The following is a 20,647-nucleotide window of genomic DNA, read 5'->3' on the forward strand; positions in this document are numbered from 1 at the left end:
AAAAGCGTAGGATATCTGCAAGAAGAAAAGGGTAAGGGGAAAAAGGGACTGCATGAGGGCTGGGTCCTTGGATCAGTAGGAAGGATCATTTTCAGATGCTTTTGATCATCTTGGATATCGAAGATTAAGGTACAAGCTTCCCCTTAGAGAGATCTGCTACCATCGAGTTAGTGGTGAATAAAGAAACACGATGGTTAGTTGCATCTCTGCCATGAGAGCTGAACATTACTGGGAAGCACTGGCGTAGCTACGTGGGGCCTGGGTCCCTGTAGATTTGGCCCTGGCCCCTGCCAGCGACCCTCTTGAACCCCCCCCCTCCCGCCACCAACCCTCCCCCGCCGTTATTTATTTACTGCATTTGTATCCCACATTATCCCACCTCTTTGCAGGCTCAATGTGGCTTACAATTCATCATGGATACTGGAAGTAGAAGAGAATATACATTTGGTTTACAGAGGGTTATGTGTTACATGGTGGTGAAATACATGATGGTGTTAAAGCAGCAGACATTAAGGGGCATAATCGAACGGAAACGTCTATCTCCATGGGCGTTTATCTCCGAGAACGGGTCCGTGAAGGGGCGGACCGAACCGTATTTTCGAAAAACATGGACGTTTATCTTTTTTTGAGCTGGGCGTTTTTGTTTTTCAGCGATAATGGAAACCGAAAGCGCCCAGCTCAAAAACGAATAACTCCAAGACATTTATTCGTGGGAGGGGCCAGGATTCGTACTGCACTGGTCCCCCTCACATGCCAGGACACCAACCGGGCACCCTACGGGGCACTTTTACAAAAAAAAAAAAAAAAACAAGGTAAAACAGCTCCCAGGTGCATAGCACCCTTCCCTTGGGTGTTGAGCCCCCCAAATCCCCCTCAAAACCCACTGCCCACAAGTCTACACCATTACTATAGCCCTAAGGGGTGAAGGGGGGCACCTACATGTGGGTACAGTGGGTTTGGGGGGCGGTTTGGAGGGCTCCCATTTACCAGCACAAGTGTAACAGGTGGGGGGGGGGGATGGGCCTGGGTCCACCTGCCTGAAGTCCACTGCACCCCCTAATAACTGCTCCAGTGACCTGCATACTGCTGCCAGGGAGGTGGGTATAACATTTGAGGGTGAAAATAAAAAGTTGTGAAACTGCATATTTTGTGGTGGGAGGGGGTTTGTCACCACTGGGGGAGTCAGGGGAGGTCATCCCCGATTCCCTCCAGTGGTCATCTGGTTATTTAGGGCACTTTTTGGGGCCTTATTCGTGGAAAAACAGGGTCCAGGAAAAGTGCCCTAAATTCTCGCTAAAAACGCATATTTTTTTTCCATTATCGGCGAAAGGCGCCCATCTCTGATCGGCCGATAACCACGCCCCAGTTCCGCCTTCACCACACCTTCGACACGCCCCCATCAACTTTGTCCGCATCCGCGACGGAGTGCAGTTGAAAACGTCCAAATTCGGCTTTCGATTATACCGCTTTATTTGTTTTTGTGAGATAAACGTCTATCTCCCGATTTGGGTCACAATATAGGCGTTTTTCTATTTCGATTATAAGCAGGATTGTAAGACAATACTGGAAATTTTAGAGGTTAAGAAGTTACTCATGTTGATCTTTGTGATATATCTTATCGAAGAGATAGGTTTTCAGTAGTTTTCGGAAATTGGTCAGTTCATAAGTCGTTTTCAGGTTCCGTGGCAACGCGTTCCATAGCTGCGTACTCGTATAGGAAAAGGTAGATGCGTGCATCAATTTGTATTTCAGACCTTTACACTTGGGAGGATGAAGATTAAGGAAAGTGCGAGAAGATTTTTTTGCGTTCCTTGGTGGTAATTCTATTAGGTCTGACATGTAGGCAGGAGCGGTACCATGGATTATTTTATGGACTGGGGTGCAGAGTTTGAATGCGATGCATTCTTTTAGTGGGAGCCAGTGTAGTTTTTCTCGTAGGGGTTTCGCGCTTTCGTATTTTGATGAGCCGAATATTAGTCTGGCTGCCGTGTTCTGGGCCGTTTGGAGTTTTTTAAGTATTTGCTCTTTGCAACCGGCGTAGAGTGAGTTACAGTAGTCCAGATGACTGAGTACCAATGATTGTACCAGATTGCGGAAGACAGTCTTTGGAAAAAAATGCTCTAACTCTTTTTAGTTTCCACATTGAATGCAACATCTTTTTAGTTATGTTTTCGCATGATTCTCAAGTGTTAGGTGTCGATCAATGGTGACTCCAAGAATTTTTAGGGTGTTCGAAACTGGTAGATTTAGTTTCGGTGTGTTAATAGTAGTAAATTTATTCTTAATGTATTGCGAGGTGAGTACTAGACACTGGGTTTTCTCTGCATTCAGTTTAAACTGAAATGCATCTGCCCAGGAGTTCATGATTTTTATTTTATTTTAGTTACATTTGTACCCCGCGCTTTCCCACTCATGGCAGGCTCAATGCAGCTTACATATACAGGTACTTATTTGTACCTGGGGCAATGGAGGGTTAAGTGAATTGCCCAGAGTCACAAGGAGCTGCCTGTGCCTGCTTTGCGTGATTTCATTGGAGATTTCTCTTAGATCCTGTTTGAATGGGATGAAGATCGTTATGTCATCAGCGTATATATATGGGTTTAGGTTCTGATTCGAAAGTAGTTTGGCCAAGGGTGTCATCATTAGGTTGAATATGGTTGGTGAAAGGGGGGATCCCTGTGGAACTCCGCATTCAGGTGTCCATGTAGCTGATGTGGTCGAATTTGATGTCACTTGATATGAGCGTGAGGTTAGGAACCCCATGAACCAATTGAGAACGTTACCTCTGATTCCAAAGTATTCGAGGATGTGTAGTAAAATTCCATGGTCAACCATGTCAAATGCGCTTGACATGTCGAATTGTAGCAGTAGGATATTATTGCCGTTTGCTATCAGTTGTTTGAGTTTGGTCATGAGCGAGACTAGTATGGTTTCAGTGCTGTGATTAGAGCGAAATCCTGATTGGGAGTCGTGTAAGATTGAGAACTTGTCTAGATAATCCGTAAATTGATTGGTTACCAAGCCTTCTGTTATTTTGGTAATTAAGGGAATGGATGCTACTGGTCTATAGTTCGTTAGTTCATTAGCATTTTTCTTTGCATCCTTGGGTATAGGGGTGACTAAAATATTACCTTTCTCTCTTGGGAAGAGTCCGTTTTGTAGCATAACGTTCACGTGGTTTGTTAGATCCGTTATAAATTGTTGAGGGGCCGACTTCATGAGGTTGTTTGGGCATATGTCTACTAATTTGCAGTGGGTTCTCTTTCTTGCCTTCATTGGTTTGCTGCTGGAGACTAGAGTATTCAGGGTTGAATGAAATTATGAATTGTGTGAAGTGAGTTCCTATGTTTTAACTGTTTCAATTACGGTGGTCTTTTTTTATTTCTTATATATATATATATATATATATATATATATATATATATATATAGATAGATAGATAGATAGATAGATAGATAGATAGATAGATATATATAGATATATATTCAATGGGCAGTATATCAAAATTTTAATAAACTTGAAAATTTAGCAAATGCCATTTCAGGCAAATTCTATAAAAGACAAACCATTCTGAACCTATTGCACACATACATCATTAGAACATTATTTTAATTGGTTATTACATCTGATCAGAGTTCACGGTGCAGCACCCTATGCTACCCAATAAGTTCAGTATTTCTACCTGCTCTGAAAGACAGTACCTAGAGTAAATTTGTAAAGAAGATACATCCTATATAAAAATCAATAAATGCTAGGGTTTATTTATTTCTCTCTTTTCTCCTTTTGAAGGTGATATGTGGGGTAGATTTTGGACAAACTTGTACCCTTTGTCAATCCCATATCCAGCCAAAGAAAGCATTGATGTAACACAGACAATGGTTAATAAGGTAGGAAGCTCTTCTAAGCAATGACTGAATCTCTATTAATTACTCTTACAATTGTTTAGAGCTGATTCATTGACCATTCTGATGCTTTTTATATAGGCCACCAGCCTTAGCTAGTTTAAACAAATTTTAACCTAGGTCAAGACTTCCCAAACTTGTCCTATTGACACCCTAGCCAGTCTGGTTTTCAAAATATTCATTTATTTTTGTTACATTTGTACCCCGCGCTTTCCCACTCATGGCAGGCTCAATGCAGCTTACATGGGCAATGGGGCAATGGAGGGTTAAGTGACTTGCCCAGAGTCACAAGGAGCTGCCTGTGCCTGAAGTGGGAATCAAACTCAGTTCCCCAGGACCAAAGTCCACCACCCTAACCACTAGGCCCCACTGTTGCTACTATTTGAGATTCTACATGGAATGTTGCTATTCCACTAGCAACATTCCATGTAGAAGGCTGCGCAGGCTTCTGTTTCTGTGAGTCTGACGTCCTGCACGTACGTGCAGGACGTCAGACTCACAGAAGCAGAAGCCTGCGCGGCCACATTGGTGATCTGCAAGGGCCGACTTCTACATGGAATGTTGCTAGTGGAATAGCAACATTCCATGTAGAATCTCAACTAGTAGCAACAGTGGAGGAGTGGCCTAGTGGTTAGGGTGGTAGACTTTGGTCCTGAGGAACTGAGTTCGATTCCCACTTCAGGCACAGGCAGCTCCTTGTGACTCTGGGCAAGTCACTTAACCCTCCATTGCCCCATGTAAGCTGCATTGAGCCTGCCATGAGTGGGAAAGCGTGGGGTACAAATGTAACAAAAAAAAAAGAGGTTGAATGGTGCTCAGTTAAGTTTTCTCTCATATACACATGTTGTCCACGATATTCAGTACAAACCAACACTTAACATTCACAACCAGAAAGAGAAGCTGCAGAGATTATGGAGAGACAAACTAGAAAGAGCAGGTTGGTCTCTATCTGGCGCCATCTACTATTGGTCAACATTCAAAAAGGGTTCCCACTGGACAGTTCCCATCCACCAGTTCCTATCTGGAAAATGACCACTTAGGTCAATTCCCACCCAACTAATTCTCTCTGCTCCAGGGAGGACAATTCCCACCTTTTCCAATCAGATTGGAACAAAAGCCTTGCATCTATCTCCTTCGCTTTCCCATTCCAAACATAATAAAAAAAATTAATTTATTAATCAGTTTGACTTAAAAATACAGATCGAATGTAGAAGTTGAGCAGTATAAAGAAAACAGAGACTTCAGCTAGGTAAAACGTAAAATAGGAATTACAAGAGGCTTTTCAATACTTAGAAAAAAAACAAATAGGCAAAAGTCATAATATTCAAAACCAACAGTAAAATTAAAAGGATCAAACCAAGATAGCCTAAAAACACTAAAAAAAATTATCAAAAACTGCTACAAAATTGCTTACAAAATGCAGAAAATAAATCTACAAATATGCGTTTCAAGTGGCCATCTTTTCTTGCGCGCCAATGATGTGAATGATGCCATTGGAACACAAGAAACACCACTAGAATGAGAAGCCATCTTAAATGCTCTATAAAGTAATAAAAAAGAAATTAAAAATTGGATTATATTGCTAAACTCAAAAGCACTGGAAAAAATGATTAAGAAGTGGCCACACAAATGTATACACAATCAAAAACTCAGACCTAGCATACATTGGGCAGACTAGATGGACCATGCGGGTCTTTCTCTGCCGTCATCTACTATGTTACCACGTTATATGTTACTATGTTACATTAAATAAATATACTGTGGTAAGTCTGTTTGTATTATGATGTGTTTTGTTTTGTATTGTTTTTATTCATATGTAGATTTAATTTGTGCACCGCTCTGGATAAGGGCGGTATATAAATGGTAATAAATACCTACTTATTTAGTACAAACATATTTGGATAAAAATCATAACTTAAATTAATAAACTAAAAATAGGCAAAGTGAGGTCACTACTTTAAAAAGTCCTTTTTGATAAAAACAATGAAGAAACACAGGGGCCCTTTTTAAAAGATGGGTAAGGACCTATGCGCGTCCAGCACGCACCAAATCAGCATTACCGCCTGACTATTGCGTGCCCTGGGTGTTAATTCTGAATTTGGCGTTCGCCAAAAACACGCGGTAGAATATATTTTCTGAGAAGTTCTTAGAGAAGAGGACATTTCGCTGGTAACTGAACACTCTTTTGCTTTGTGCTTTGGGAACTTAAAGATTGGGGTTTAAAGGAGGAATTGTAGGTCAGTGATAGGCAGAATAAAAAAAGAAAAAAAGCTAATTTTATCAACTAATCTCCATAGTCTTTTCCCCTTAGTTTTAAAACTTGAACTTTGTACCACAGCATTAACAGATAGCCTCTAGCAGGCACTGCAAGACCTAGTTTAGTATTAAGGGGGAATAAAAAGAGAGCGAGAGAGGGAAAAGCAAGCAGGACCTAGTTTACTATTAAGGGGAGAATAAAAAGAGAGAGAGAGAAAGAGAGAAAAGCAAGCATTATTAACTAGTTGCCATAGTATGCAACCCTTTCCCTGCAGTTTTAAACTGAAACCTTTCCTAGAGGTAGAAACTTAGCCAAAAACTCTTGTTCTAAATGGCAGTTATTTTCTGTTCTTTGGTTGCTGGAGAGGTAGCACAGCCAGTGACATCAATTAGGTGTTAATTAATGTGTGGGGCAGCAGAATATTTGCATAGGTTGCTGAGTTAGCTTGAAAGAGCCTGTTTAAAAAAAGGCCCCTTAGATTCAAAACTATATAAAGAGGAAAGGTCCCACTGAACTTTCTTTCTGAGAAATTCTGAGAGAAGGGGACATTTCTCCTGTAAGTGAACACTCTTTTGCTTTGTGCTTTGGGAACTTAAAGATTGGGGTTTAAAGGAGGAATTGTAGGTTAATGATAGGCAGAATAAAAATATAAAAAAGCAAATTTTATCAACTAATCTCCATAGTCTTTCCCCCTTAGTTTTAAAACTTGAACTTTGTACCACAGCATTGACAGATAGCCTCTAGCAGGCACTGCAGGATCTAGTTTAGTGCATAATTCTCAGGGGAGGGGCAGGAATGCTATTTATATGGACAACGTACAGAACACTGTAAGTTACGCATATTAACATTGCTTTTAGACGCTAACATTTACACGAGGCATACAGCAGCGTAAATTTTAGAACCAACATTTAGGTGCATCAATGCTGGTTTACACCAGTACTCTATACAGGCGGAGCAGTTGGGGGGAAGAGGGGGTGGTGGTTGGGAGGCGAGGATAGGGGAGGGCAGACTTATACGGTCTGTAACAGAGCCGGTGATGGGAGGCGGGACTGGTGGTTGGGAGGCGGGAAATACTGCTGGGCAGACTTATATGGTCTGTGCCCTGAAAAGGACAGGTACAAATTCAAGGTAAGGTATACACATATGAGTTTGTCATGGGCAGACTGGATGGACCATGCAGGTCTTTTTCTGCCGTCATCTACTATGTTACTATGTTACAGACACTAACATGCATAAGTGCCGTATTATGGCACCTAAATGGTGATGCCCTGTTATAGAATTACCTCTAAAGGCGGTCTGTAAGAATCTTCAGAAGCATTATCCGGAGAATCCAGTTAGCAGGTGCTTTTGAATATTGACCCACATGTTATTAAAGTACCTTTCGCAAAAAAGAGATTTGTGAACCCAGTTTATGAATCTTTACAAACCTTTCTTTTAAGGGATTGGCCGGTAGATGTCAAAATCTGAAGGGGATCTGCCGACACCAGATTTCCACTGATCAATGTTTCACTCAGAGTTGCTTTTAGATATTTTTTTACACACAGATTTCCCCAAGGATTTCAGGTACATCCGGATTCTGGTGAGTTCAGACCAAGTAGAAATTCAGCCGGTTCAAGTTTGACTTTGTTGAGTCTGTACCAGGGGCGTAGCCAGACCTCGGCGGGAGGGGGGGGCCAGAGCCCGAGGTGGGAGGCACTGTTTATCCGCCTCCCCCCACCACCGACCCCCCCTGCCACTTTGGACCGCTGCCGCCACCGCCACCAAAAAAACCCTCCCCCGTCGCCGCCGACGCCAGGTACCTTGTTTGCTGGCGGGGGTCACCAACCCTCGCCAGCTGAAGAGTTTTCTTCATCGCCGGTCGACTTTGACGCCTTCGCTGTGTGATGATCTGTTTCGAACTCCTGACGCCCTGCACCGTGCACGTCCTGTATGTAGCCCCGTGCAGGACATAAGGCGTCAGAAACAGATCATCACACAGTGAAGGCGCCGGAGTCGACCAGCGCTAAAGAAGACTCTTCGGCTGGTGGGGGTTGGGAACCCCCGCCAGCAAACAAGGTACCTGATGTGGCGGGGCAGGCGGGGGTCGGCGGCTGGGGGGGAGTTAAATGTAGAGGGGGCCAGGGCTTAATCTGTGGGGGGCCCATGCCCCCGTGGCCCCACGTAGCTACGCCCCTAGTCTGTGCTATAGAAATGCTAAGTAGTAGTAGTAGTAGTAGTACTCAATCTACTTGCAGAACAAAACAAGGTGGTGAGCGATGTTTCCTCTAAGGAGTGGCCTGGTGTGTGCAAATTTTTTTGTGTGTGGGCAACAAGTTTTAAAAACCATCAATTTTTGAGCGCCAGTATTAGTGATGCATTTCTGTATATAGCACAAAAAGAAACATTTTTGTGAGCCACCATGTAAATCTGTGAGCTACACCCCTAAAATGTATGAGCAATCGCTCATGTGCTCCGCTTAGAGGGAACGCTGGTGGAGAATAGGACCAAGATGAAAATTAGTGAAGTAAATAACAAAGGTCGTTTCTTCTTTCTGAATCATCTGAAGGTAGTGATGGAGATGCAACTGAGAACACCACGAAATGGATTATGTATTTAAAACCATATTTTTGACTGAAAATAACTTGTACATAAGTAATGCCACACTGGGAAAAGACCAAGGGTCCATCGAGCCCAGCATCCTGTCCACGACAGCGGCCAATCCAGGCCAAGGGCACCTGGCGAGCTTCCCAAACGTACAAACATTCTATACGTGTTATTCCCGGAATTGTGGATTTTTTCCAAGTCCATTTAGTAGCGGTTTATGGACTTGTCCTTTAGGAAACCGTCTAACCCCCTTTTAAACTCTGCCAAACTAACCGCCTTCACCAAGTTCTCCGGCAACAAATTCCAGAGTTTAGTTACGTGTTGGGTGAAGAAAGTTTTTCAACGATTTGTTTTAAATTTACTACACTGTAGTTTCATCGCATGCCCCCTAGTCCTAGTACTTTTGGAAAGCACGAACAGACGCTTCACATCCACCTGTTGCACTCCACTCATTATTTTGTATACCTCTATCATGTCTCCCCTCAGCCGTCTCTTCTCCAAGCTGAAAAGCCCTAGCCTCCTTAGTCTTTCTTCATAGGGAAGTAAACCTCTAAAACTGAGCTGTCTCTTCCAGGGCTGGACTGTGGATGGCATGTTTAGAGCAGCTGAAGACTTTTTCTATTCTGTTGGCCTCTTTAAGTTGAACCCTGACTTCTGGACTAACTCTATGCTTACGAAGCCTACGGATGGAAGGAAGGTGGTCTGCCATCCTACAGCCTGGGACCTGGGCAAGAATGATTTCAGGTATAGTACATGAATCCCCTCATCATCTCTTAATGATCTTGGTGTACGTTGGGAAGGTGTGTTTTTCAGCGCCCAGTATGTCTTTCCTTGTGCATGTCCCTTGTGGCTCTTCTGGGTTTTCATTATAGACCAGAGGCTCACTTAGATTCAGGTCCAGGTCCCATCGACCTTTATTTAGTTATTTATTTATAATGACATTTGTATCCTACATTACCAAACAGAGGGGTCCTTTTACTAAGATGCGCTGAAAAATGGCCTGCGGTAGTGCAGTTGCGTGTTTTGGGCACGCGCAGAATTATTTTTTAGCACACCCACAAAAAAAATGCCTTTTTAAAAAATTTTTTTGAAAAAGGAAGTCCGGCAAAATGAAAATTGCTGCGCGTCCATTTTGGGGTCTGAGACCTTACCACAAGCCATTGACCTAGCGCTAAGGTCTGACGCGGTAACCGGGCAGTAATGGTCTACGCGCATCAAATACCACTTGACGCGCGTAGCTGACGCGCGCCAGAAAATAAAAAAAAACATTTTCAGACGCGTGTAGTGGACATGCGCCAAAATTGAAATTACCGCAGGTGCCACGTGGTAATCGGGCGGTAATTCCAATTTGGCGTGCGTAGGCGCCTACATGGCTTAGTAAAAGGGCCCCAGGGTTCAGGTTCAATGTGGCTCACAATCCAGACAATTTAGTATATACATATTATAGTTATAAATCTTTTGATAAAGGACCTGCTGGCTGCTCTAATAGGACTGGCCATAACATCTGAAGCTGTCATAGAGGTTGGTATGTACTGTTTCTTTCATATGGGGCAAAAGGGGGTGAGTAACCACTGGGGTCTGGGGAAGTAAGGGGAGGTCATGCCCTAATCCCTCCAGTGGTCATCTGATCATTTAGGGCACCTTTTTATGACTTAGTCATTATTGAAAGAGGTGCAGACTAAAACATCCAACTTTTAGCCCTGGACGTTTTTGCTTTCTATGTTTCTGCAGCGCTGCGTACGCCTTGTAGCGCTATAGAAATGCTAAATAGTAGTAGTAGTAGTAGTAGTTGTTCCATTATGGCAGAAAAACATCCAAGTTGTGAAAACGCCCAAATCCTGCTTCCAACATGTCCCGATACTCCCCCTTGTGATTTGGATACACTGTAGATGAAACTGCATAGAAATTGTATAAATATAGTACAGGCCTGAGGCCTACTACCCGGCTTGGGCCCTGCTGGAAGAGCTTGGCCCAGCCTAAGGGTTGCTGGGAAATACAGGCCAAGGGAGGATTGATTTCAAATGAGAATTTTCTTACTGTGACTTTAGTTTGATAGGGTGGAGTGATGAAAATAGATTTTGACCGCAGAGATAACAGGGAGGGACCTGGTACCAGGTGCATGAAAAAGCAGAAGTGAAAAAGTACATTTGTGGACAAAAACAGCTGCCCATCTGCCGGAAAAAGGTGGGGGACTTTTTCCAAGGGTAAAAATATCAGAATCTGTCATCCGGCCACCTGGGCCAACTGCGCAAAAGTAGTTTTTTTAGAACGTCATAGAACTCAATGTAAATCAAGAGTATAAATATGGCTGACAGCCTCCCTATAGGGGGAGAGTCAGAGGCTAGAGGTTGATCTGTGTGGTCACCCTGCCAAAGTTCTCCCCATAAGAATACCTATATTCAACGTTTCACATGTAACCAGGTTTGGGTGAGTAATAAATCTTATATTTGAACCTATCTCGCCTTCTCTTTATTAATACCTGTTAATAATGTCTTGGTTTGGTTATAACGTAATTGAATTATTCTATTCAGAGATGGAGCCAGTTTTGAGGTCTGATCAGCCTTCTGGGGATTCTCTCTGGTACTGGACAGCTGTATTCCAGTACCAGGCGGAATCTAGGGGATAATTAATCCCACATTAATTCAAAATACATCTTCAAAACGTATTTTGAAAATAGCGAGTTGGACGTTTTTGCAAGAACCACGTCCATCTGCAGCTTTGTGCCAGTTTCCTTGGACTTTTTTCTGTTTTGAAAATGAGCCCCGTGGTATGTTAGGATCCTGGGAATGAGCAGTTTCTTGCATTGCTAACCACACTGAACTCACGAGACTTGTCTAAAGTAATGTAATAACTTTACGCCTGGCAAAAGCCTGGCTAATCTTGTTCTAGTATTTATGTGGTACTTATATGATAATGAAAAAACTCGGAGGAAAAGACTTCAGAAGTGCCTAGTGCTCAGTGCCGAGGGGCTCAATGGGCAGCTGCTTAATCATAGCTCAGAAAAACCTGCTTATTACTTATGTCCTTTTCACGCTTGCATTTTTTTATATATGAATTTCAATTTTGCAATTAAAATATCCAAATGTTCATAAGACTTCATTCCAGCGCTCCCAACGGGGACCTGTTTCGCCCTCCGGCTTTATCAAGGATAAATCCTTCTTATCTGTTCCCTTCTCCACTACTGCCAACTCCAGACTTCGCGCCTTCTGTCTCGCTGCACCCTACGCCTGGAATAAACTTCCTGAGCCCCTACGTCTTGCCCCATCCTTGGCCACCTTTAAATCTAGACTGAAAGCCCACCTCTTTAACATTGCTTTTGACTCGTAACCACTTGTAACCACCTGCCTCCACCTACCCTCCTCCTTCCTGTACACAATAATTGATTTGATTTGCTTACTTTATTTTTTTTTGTCTATTAGATTGTAAGCTCTTTGAGCAGGGACTGTCTTTCTTCTATGTTTGTGCAGTGCTGCGTACGCCTTGTAGCGCTATAGAAATGCTAAATAGTAGTAGTAGTAGTAGTCTCTTGTAATCAGAGGTGATATTGTGATGTCATAATGCCTCAGGCCACCAATAAGAGCCAACCTCATCAGTGATGTCACAATGGCTTGATTGTCCTATACTTGGCTCACTTTTATTACATAGCTCTTTGAGCAGGGACTGTCTTTCTTCTATGTTTGTGCAGCGCTGCGTATGCCTTGTAGCGCTATAGAAATGCTAAATAGTAGTAGTAGTAGTAGTAGTAGTAGTAGTCTCTTGTAATCAGAGGTGGTATTGTGATGTCATAATGCCTCAGGCTACCAATAAGAGCCAACCTCATCAGTGATGTCACAATGGCTTGATTGTCCTATACTTGGCTCACTTTTATTACATAGCTCTTTGAGCAGGGACTGTCTTTCTTCTATGTTTGTGCAGCGCTGCGTATGCTTTGTAGCGCTATAGAAATGCTAAATAGTAGTAGTAGTAGTAGAATTTCACTGTCCAGCATGCCCACTAGCAAAATCAATTTTAAAACCACAAAAAGCCAAGAACCCAGCCAGAACTTGAAAAATATCTTACCTGCCATCCTTAAACTGACATCTCTTCGGCATATTTTCTTCAAAATGGTGCCCAAAATTTATAAAATTGATTAAAAAATGCAAGCATGAAAAGGACATAAGTAATAAGCAGGTTTTTCTGAGCTATGATTAAGCAGCTGCCCATTGAGCCCCTCGGCACTGAGCACTAGGGGCTTCCGAGTTTTTTCATTTTATATATTTATTTATTCGTTACATTTGTACCCCACATTTTCCCACCTATTTGCAGGCTCAATGTGGCTTACATATTCCGTGTGTACGCTTATGCGGAGTCTTTCCTGCAGAGGAGCGGTCTTAAATCATGGATATAAGCGAATCTTGCACTTCCTCTTTAACATCAGCAAAATTCGCCCTTTCCTCTCGGAGCACACCACACGAACTCTCGTCCACGCTCTCATTACCTCTCGCCTTGACTACTGCAACTTACTCCTCACCGGCCTCCCACTTAGCCACCTATCCCCCCTTCAATCTGTTCAGAACTCTGCTGCACGTCTTATATTCCGCCTTGACCGATATGCTCATATCACCCCTCTCCTCAGGTCACTTCACTGGCTTCCGATCAGTTACTGCATACAATTCAAGCTTCTCCTTCTTACCTACAAATGCATCCAGTCTGCGGCTCCTCACTACCTCTCTACCCTCATCTCCCCCTATGTTCCCGCCCGTAACCTCCGCTCACAGGACAAATCCCTCCTTTCAGTTCCCTTCTCCACCACTGCCAACTCCAGGCTCCGCTCATTCTGTCTTGCCTCACCCTACGCTTGGAACAATCTTCCTCAACCCCTACGCCAAGCCCCCTCCCTACCCATCTTCAAATCTCTGCTTAAAACTCACCTCTTCAATGCTGCTTTTGGCACCTAACCTTTTGAGAAATATAGTATGCCCTATCAGATCGACTCTACACTTGTCTTTTAGATTGTACACTTGTCTCTAGATTTACACCTGTCTTTTAGATCGTATACTTGTCTTTAGATTGTACACCTGTCTTTTAGATTGTAAGCTCCTTGAGCAGGGACTGTCCTTCCATGTGAAATTGTACAGCGCTGCGTAACCCTAGTAGCGCTTTAGAAATGTTAAGTAGTAGTACATAGTACCGTAAAGGCGTTCGCCAGTCGGTTGATAACAAATGCAAGGTTGTATTGTGGTCAAATGAGGTAGGTGTGTGTCAGGCACCATGAAGGTCGAAGGGAGTGAAGATTGTATATTGTCCAGTGCGATCGTTGGTTGAGCTGTGTTGCTGGGCGTGGGGATTTATGGTGGATCGGTGGGGTAAGCCTTTTTGAAGAGGTTGGTTTTTAGTGATTTTCTGAAGTTTAGATGGTCATGGATTGTTTTTCCAGCTTTTGGGAGTCCATTCCATAGTTGTGCGCTTACGTAGGAGAAGCTGGATGCATGGGTTGTTTTGTATTTGAGTCCTTTGCAATTTGGGTAATGTAATCATTATCATATAAGTACCACAAAAGTACTAGAAGAACATTAGCATAGGCTTTTGTTAGAAGTATTCGATTAATACTGTGCAACAGTTTGTGTATAACATAATAATTTTAGCCATGTAGCTGATTTTATTTTTAAAACCACTTTTGCAGCACTTAAGCACTTTTAAATATCCACCTAGCCATATTTAATGCTTCTTTTTTATTTATTTCTTTTATATATTAGGATTTATTTACTGCCTTTTTGAAGGAATTCACTCAAGGCGGTGTACAGTAAGAATAGATCAAACATGAGCAATAGGCAATTACAGCAGTAAAAATATTCAAATAACAATACAAAATATGGCATAGTATAATACTTACAATGTCAACACAATACGTAATAGAAAATAATAATTCACTAGTGAAAAAAAAAGGCCCGTTTCTGGAGCCAATGAAATGGGCGCTAGCAAGGCTTTCCTCTGGACCCCCCCACCCAACGCACCTTTGTTGTTAGTGACGGCATTGCGCCGCCGTGGCCACCGTCGATGTGTGACTGTGGCCCCCCCCCACCCAACACACCTTCGTCGTCAGTAGGTGGCCCATTGCGCCGCACTGGCCGCCGTTGATGTGAGTGAATTGCTCCGCCCTCAACGTCATAACGTTTGACGCGAGGGCGGGGCCCCGAGACTGTGATTTTCTTGGCTTCAGAGCTTGGAACTTACGAACCTTGGCTTCAGTGACGTCAGACAATAGAACGTTGAGGGTGAGTTTTATATATATAGATAGTGAAGGGTAAAGCAAAGAAGTAACATATAAGTAGGTAAGAAAGTAGGAAGAGTTAGAAAGTAAGGTGATTGATTTAAAAGAAAGTTGCACATGAGGTCAGAGAAATGGTTAAATGTTATCTCAGCTAGAGTAGGAGTGGATAAACGTGTCCCGCTGCAGTATGTGTGTGTGAGTGAGACTAGCAAGTTAGTTACTTCTTCTTGCTGGCTGACCCTCAGCTACACCCCTTCTGCAGTCAAGTGGGTTGCAAATTTAACAGAAGAATAATTAGCATAAGGATGTTCTCCAGTTTGTGTCTTGTTTGATCGTGCTGTGCTTTTACGCAGGATAAAAATGTGCACCAAAGTGGACATGGAGGATTTCCTGACCGTCCACCACGAACTGGGACACATTCAATATGACATGGCCTACTCAAACTTGAGTTTTTTACTGAGAGGCGGGGCAAATGAAGGGTTCCACGAGGCAGTGGGGGAAATCATGTCACTGTCTGCAGCTACTCCCAAGCATTTAAAATCTCTCGGCCTACTGGAGCCCACGTTTCAGGAAGATTATGGTAAGATTCATTTGTAGACTCACTTTCTAGTGCGAGATTGTATTAGTCACTCTGGTAAAAAGTAAAACACTGAGCTGATACGGGAACGGAAATACTTTTGCCTAGGTTGGCTTCCGAGATTGTGGATTTTTGAATTGGAAAATAGAAAATAAGGCAAACTCAACATCTCGTATAGAAAATGTTCAGATAAAAATGCCTGTTGATGGGGGTTTGAAGATGTTGATGGTGTGAACATGGGGGTATGCCTTGAAACAGCTTGTTACCGAAACATAGTCAATGTCGGATTTTGTTCCCCGACTGGCTCTCCCAAAGTGAGCAAAAGCAGAGCAAATTGCACCCCTCTCAAACTCTCTGCTCCCTTGTAGGTGCCTCTTTAAAAAGTCCCTGTTCTCTTTCTCAGTTTCTCACTGCTATGTTAGTATAAAAATTATCTAGACTTATGCTGCCACTCCTCCTTCTTGTCTGTGCAGTCACTCTACACCAGGCAAAGTCCCATCTCCTTTCTCTGTGGGATTCATCTCTACTACTACTTATCATTTCTCTCTCTCTCTCTCTCCCTCCCTCCTTCCCCCTTTCTCTCTCTCCCTCCCCCTCTCCCTTCCCCTATCTCTCTCTTGCTCTCTCTTTCTCTCTCCGTCCCTCCCTCTTTCTTCTCTCTTTTTCTCTCTGTCTCCCTCTCTCTCTCTCCTTCCCCCTCTCTCTTTCTCTCTCTCTCCCTCTTTCTCTTCCCCCTCTCTCTCTCCCCCTATCTCTTTCCTCCCCCCTCTCCCTCTCTCTCTCTCCCTCCCCCTCTCCCTTCCCCTATCTCTCTCTTGCTCTCTCTTTCTCTCTCCGTCCCTCCCTCTTTCTTCTCTCTTTTTCTCTGTCTCCCTCTCTCTCTCTCCTTCCCCCTCTCTCTTTCTCTCTCTCCCTCTTTCTCTTCCCCCTCTCTCTCTCCCCCTATCTCTTTCCTCCCCCCTCTCCCTCTCTCTCTCTCCCTCCCCCTCTCCCTTCCCCTATCTCTCTCTTGCTCTCTCTTTCTCTCTCCGTCCCTCCCTCTTTCTTCTCTCTTTTTCTCTGTCGCTGTCCTCCTCTCTCTCATCTCTCCTTCCCCCTCGCTCTTTCTCTCAAATCTCTCCCGTCTTCTCTCTTCCCCCTCTTCTCTCCCCCTATCTCTTTCCTCCCCCCTCTCCCGCTCTCTCTCGTCCCTCCCCTCTCCCGTTCCCTATCTCTCTCTTGCTCTCTTGTCTCGCTTCTCTCTCCGTCTCCCTTCTCTCTCCCCTCCCGCTCTCTTGCCCCCCTCCTATTCTCTTCTCTTCTCTCCTCCCTCTTTCTTCTCTCTTTTTCTCTCTCTCTCCCTCCCCCTCTCTCTCTCTTTTTCTCTCTCTCTCCCTCCCCCTCTCTCTCTCTCTTTCTCTCTCTCTCCCTCCCCCCCTCTCTCTCTCTCCCTCTCTCTCTTCCCCCCTCTCTCTCCTCCCCCCTCTCCCCCTCTCTCTCTCTCTCTCCTCCCCCCTCTATCTCTCTCTCCCTCCCCCCTCTCTTTCTCTCTCTCTCCCTCTCTCTCTTCCCCCCCTCTCTCTCTCTCCCTCCCCCTCTCTCACTCTTTCTCTCTCTCTCCCTCTCTCTCTTCCCCCCTCTCTCTCCCCCTCTCTCTTTCCTCCCCCCTCTCCCTCTCTCTCCTCCCCCTCTCTCTTTCTCTCTCTCCCTCTCCCCCCCTCTCTTCTATTTCCCACATGCATGACTTGTTTGGACTAAGGCAAGCAGGATGCACCCAGAGCCCACCTCCTCCCAAACTAGTTCTCCAGTATTTACTGTCACATTCCTGGGCTTCCAATCTTCCCTCTCCAGGTAAAATCTGGAGCCAAAAACAGCATCTCCATGTGGTGAGGATCTTTACTTTCGATGAGGACTGTATCTGAATTCAAGAAAGCATGGGATTTGCACATAGGATTTCTAAGGGGGAGGAAGGGATGGTAGATGGTATGGAAGGGCAGACTGGATAGGCCATATCACAGGCGCCAACTTTTGACACTGATTTGGGATGCTGAACTCAGTCATAACTCACAATTAATTTCCCCTCACCTGGCAAAGAAAAAAAAAAAAAAGCAAAATACATCTGGTAGTGAATGACCAGCCTGTATCTAAATGTCAAAGGCAGGGCAGGCAATGTGGATGAATTAAAAGCTAGGGTCAGTGGCGTACCAAGGGGGGGGCGGTCCGCCCCAGGTGCACACCGCTGGGGGGGTGCCGCGCGCCTGTCGGCTTTTCGTTTTCATGCTCCCTCTGCCCCGGAACAGGTTACTTCCTGTTCCGGGGCAGAGCGAGCATGAAAATGAAGAGCCGGCAGGTGCGTGACCCCCCCCCCCCCCCAGCGGCGTGCACCCGGGGGGAGGGGTTCGCCGGGAGATCGGGTTTTTTTGCCGGGGGGGGGGGCATCGCGCTGTTCCAGGGGGGGGGCGCTGCACCTGGGGGGCGGGGCGCATCGGCAATCCGCCCCGGGTGTCAGCCCCCGTAGGAACGCCACTGGCTAGGGTCCTGCCAATCTCTCCATCCACAGCACTTTTCTCCAACCAGTCCCTCTCTTCCAGCCCATGCTTTATTCCTCCTCGCTCGCCTTTGTCCTCTCCTCCTCCCCACTCCCTCTGTACTTTTTAATTTTTCTCCACCTGCATAGGCATAATTTGATGTTTTATATTTTGGGGGCAGTGAGCTTACGAACCCTTTGCCTTCTTCACTCCCTAAATCATTTTAGCCCGTTGTGCTCCTCATTTTCCCTTCTAGTTCCCTCCCCAGCAAACTCCAATGCACTTTTCCCTAGTCAGCTGCTGTTCCATGCATGTTCGGCTCACGCACCCCTTACTGCTTCCCACTTCTCTCTTTCCTCTACAGGTGAGACTACCTTTCATTAGTAGGTTTAATTCATCTTCAATTTGGGACTCCCCATTGACCACCAGCTTGGATCATTTGCTCTCCCTGGCATGTCCCCTGATACTCACAGATTTTAGGCAAATGGCCACCCTCTGCCCGCAGAGTCCACATCACATTCTTTGCCACACGCACACCCTGAGCTCTGGAAGCCCAGCAGAGATCATAGTTTGAACCCTCAAAGATTACATGTTGGGTGGGAGAAGATGTTCTAGCAGCCCAGGGTATAGGACCATGTTCTCGTACTAAGCCACTGTGTTCTGGGCTGCCTGCAGGATATTGCTCCAGTGGCCAAAGAACAAGCATCCAGCTCAGGGAGCCTAGTTGAGACCTGGGAGGTGGCTCCACTGTTTTACCTAGAGCAAAGAGGGGAGCAAGGACTCAGCAGTTAAACTGGAAGAAAGCCAGGGAAGGAGCCAAGCCAGAAAACACACAGAGTCTGTGAGCCAGCATGTCCTTTCTCCCCCACCCCAACTCTGCCAGGGGCGGCCCAAGGCAAGAGACCGCCTAAGGCGGAGCTAAGATGCCGCTTCCCCTTCCCCGGGCTGAGATGCCACCCCCTTCCCCTGGACCAAGATGCTGCTCCCCCCTAGACCGAGATGCCGCTCCCCCCCCCCGAATCGAGATGCTGCCCCCTCCTGGGCCCAGATGTCACCTTCTTCCTTCCTCCACCCCATTCGCAATGTTTACCAAAATCTGGCAGCGTCAATGATTCCCATAGGCTGCCTCTGACAAAATAGGAAGTTACATCAGCTTCAGTCAAGGGAAGAGGCAGGTACTAGCGGCAGGGCAGCCAATGGGAATCGCTGCTGCCGCTGGCTTTTAAAACGTGATGAATAAAGCAGGTAAATGCTGTGAAAGGAGTGGAGGAAGGAAGGGGGAGGTGCCACTCCCCAAAGAGTGCAACCTGAAGCCCCCGCCTTAGGCGGCCTAATGGTCGGGCCACCCCTGAACTCTGCCAGTGGTCTCCTGCCACCTAGCAACCATAAAATGGCATATCAATTTTTTTAGTAAGTTGCCAAATAGCCACCAGGCTTTAGATCTGCTGGGCTTTAGTTTGGAAAAAGTATCAGCTGTTATCTAATGGTTAGAGAAGCAGGCGGAGAAACAGGGAAGCCAGGGATCAAGTCCCACCGCTGCTCCTTGAGAACTTGGGCAAGTCACTTAACTCACCACTGCCTCCTAAACAAACTTAGGGGGGGGGCCCTTTTCAAAGCCCAAGGCGTGTTCGAGGAAATAACTTTTCAGAGCCCAAGGCGTGTTCGAGGATATAAAACGTAACTCAGGCTACAGTTGTAACCAGGGGTGTGCTGGTAAATTTTTAACAACAGGCTCTTTCTCCGGAGGTAGCCAGCTTCAGTTGGAAGGGCCAGGGGTGACCGGGGGGTGGGGAGCAACACTTGCCTCTCTCTCCTACCTCCCTTCGTGCGGGCACGCTAGGCATACCTTTGCTGGCAGCCAATAAATGGACTGCCACCACTCCCAACGTCTTGCTCTGAGCAGCATGCTGGAACTTCTCACACATGCTGGAGAAGTCCCAGCCTGCTGCTCAGAGCTGGAAACAAGGAGTGGGGAGCAGCAGTAGTCTATTTACTTGGCTGGCAGGGCTCAGCATCCCCCCAGCAAAGTAAAAGAGAATTCAGCAGGGGGCCCAAGCCCACATTTTGGGAGCCAGTTGTTAAAGTAGCCATGGAGGGCCCTACTTTAACAACCGGCTCCCCAAATTTTTAAAAACTTAACAACCGGCTCTTGCGAGCCCGTGAGAGCCTGCTCCAGCACACCACTGGTTGTAACTAAAGCCAGCTTCAGGAGAGGTTATCACAGTTGCAAACATCCAGCAGCCTTGTAAGATAACTCTCTGAGCCCTCCTTTTTGCTGAGCTGCTTTTATTAGCAAATTTCAGAATACAGATTCATTCTTTGGCATGGTAACATAATTAGTAAGCAACACACTTTTCCCTTTCTCAGGCCCTGTCCGTCTTGATACATCAATAGGTACATTGTATCTTTCTGACTCACGTACTTCCTTCTGAGGCTAAGCTACACTAATTACTATGTTCTTTTTATGTCTATGTTTCAAGGCCTTTGCTAGAACATTTAGTTCAGCAGATAATGATCCTCTGCCAAGTGTTCACAGTCCATATCCTTCAAGGCCCCTCCTTTCCCCTTCAG

The 20,647-nt window shown here is 45.2% G+C and overlaps 1 protein-coding gene across 1 annotated transcript in view; it reads left to right on the forward strand.

Moving 5' to 3' along the window:
- ACE2 (angiotensin I converting enzyme 2) overlaps nt 1–20,647 on the forward strand; it is a 100,235-nt gene that overhangs the window by 38,255 nt on the left and 41,333 nt on the right. Inside the window, exons 7-9 of the mRNA XM_030202314.1 lie at nt 3,790–3,887; nt 9,317–9,486; nt 15,346–15,572. Of these exons, the coding sequence (XP_030058174.1) occupies nt 3,790–3,887; nt 9,317–9,486; nt 15,346–15,572 (495 nt within the window). The remainder of the gene's footprint in view (nt 1–3,789; nt 3,888–9,316; nt 9,487–15,345; nt 15,573–20,647) is intronic.

This window comes from Microcaecilia unicolor, chromosome 4, assembly GCF_901765095.1.
Source record: "Microcaecilia unicolor chromosome 4, aMicUni1.1, whole genome shotgun sequence".
Lineage (NCBI taxonomy): Eukaryota > Metazoa > Chordata > Amphibia > Gymnophiona > Siphonopidae > Microcaecilia > Microcaecilia unicolor.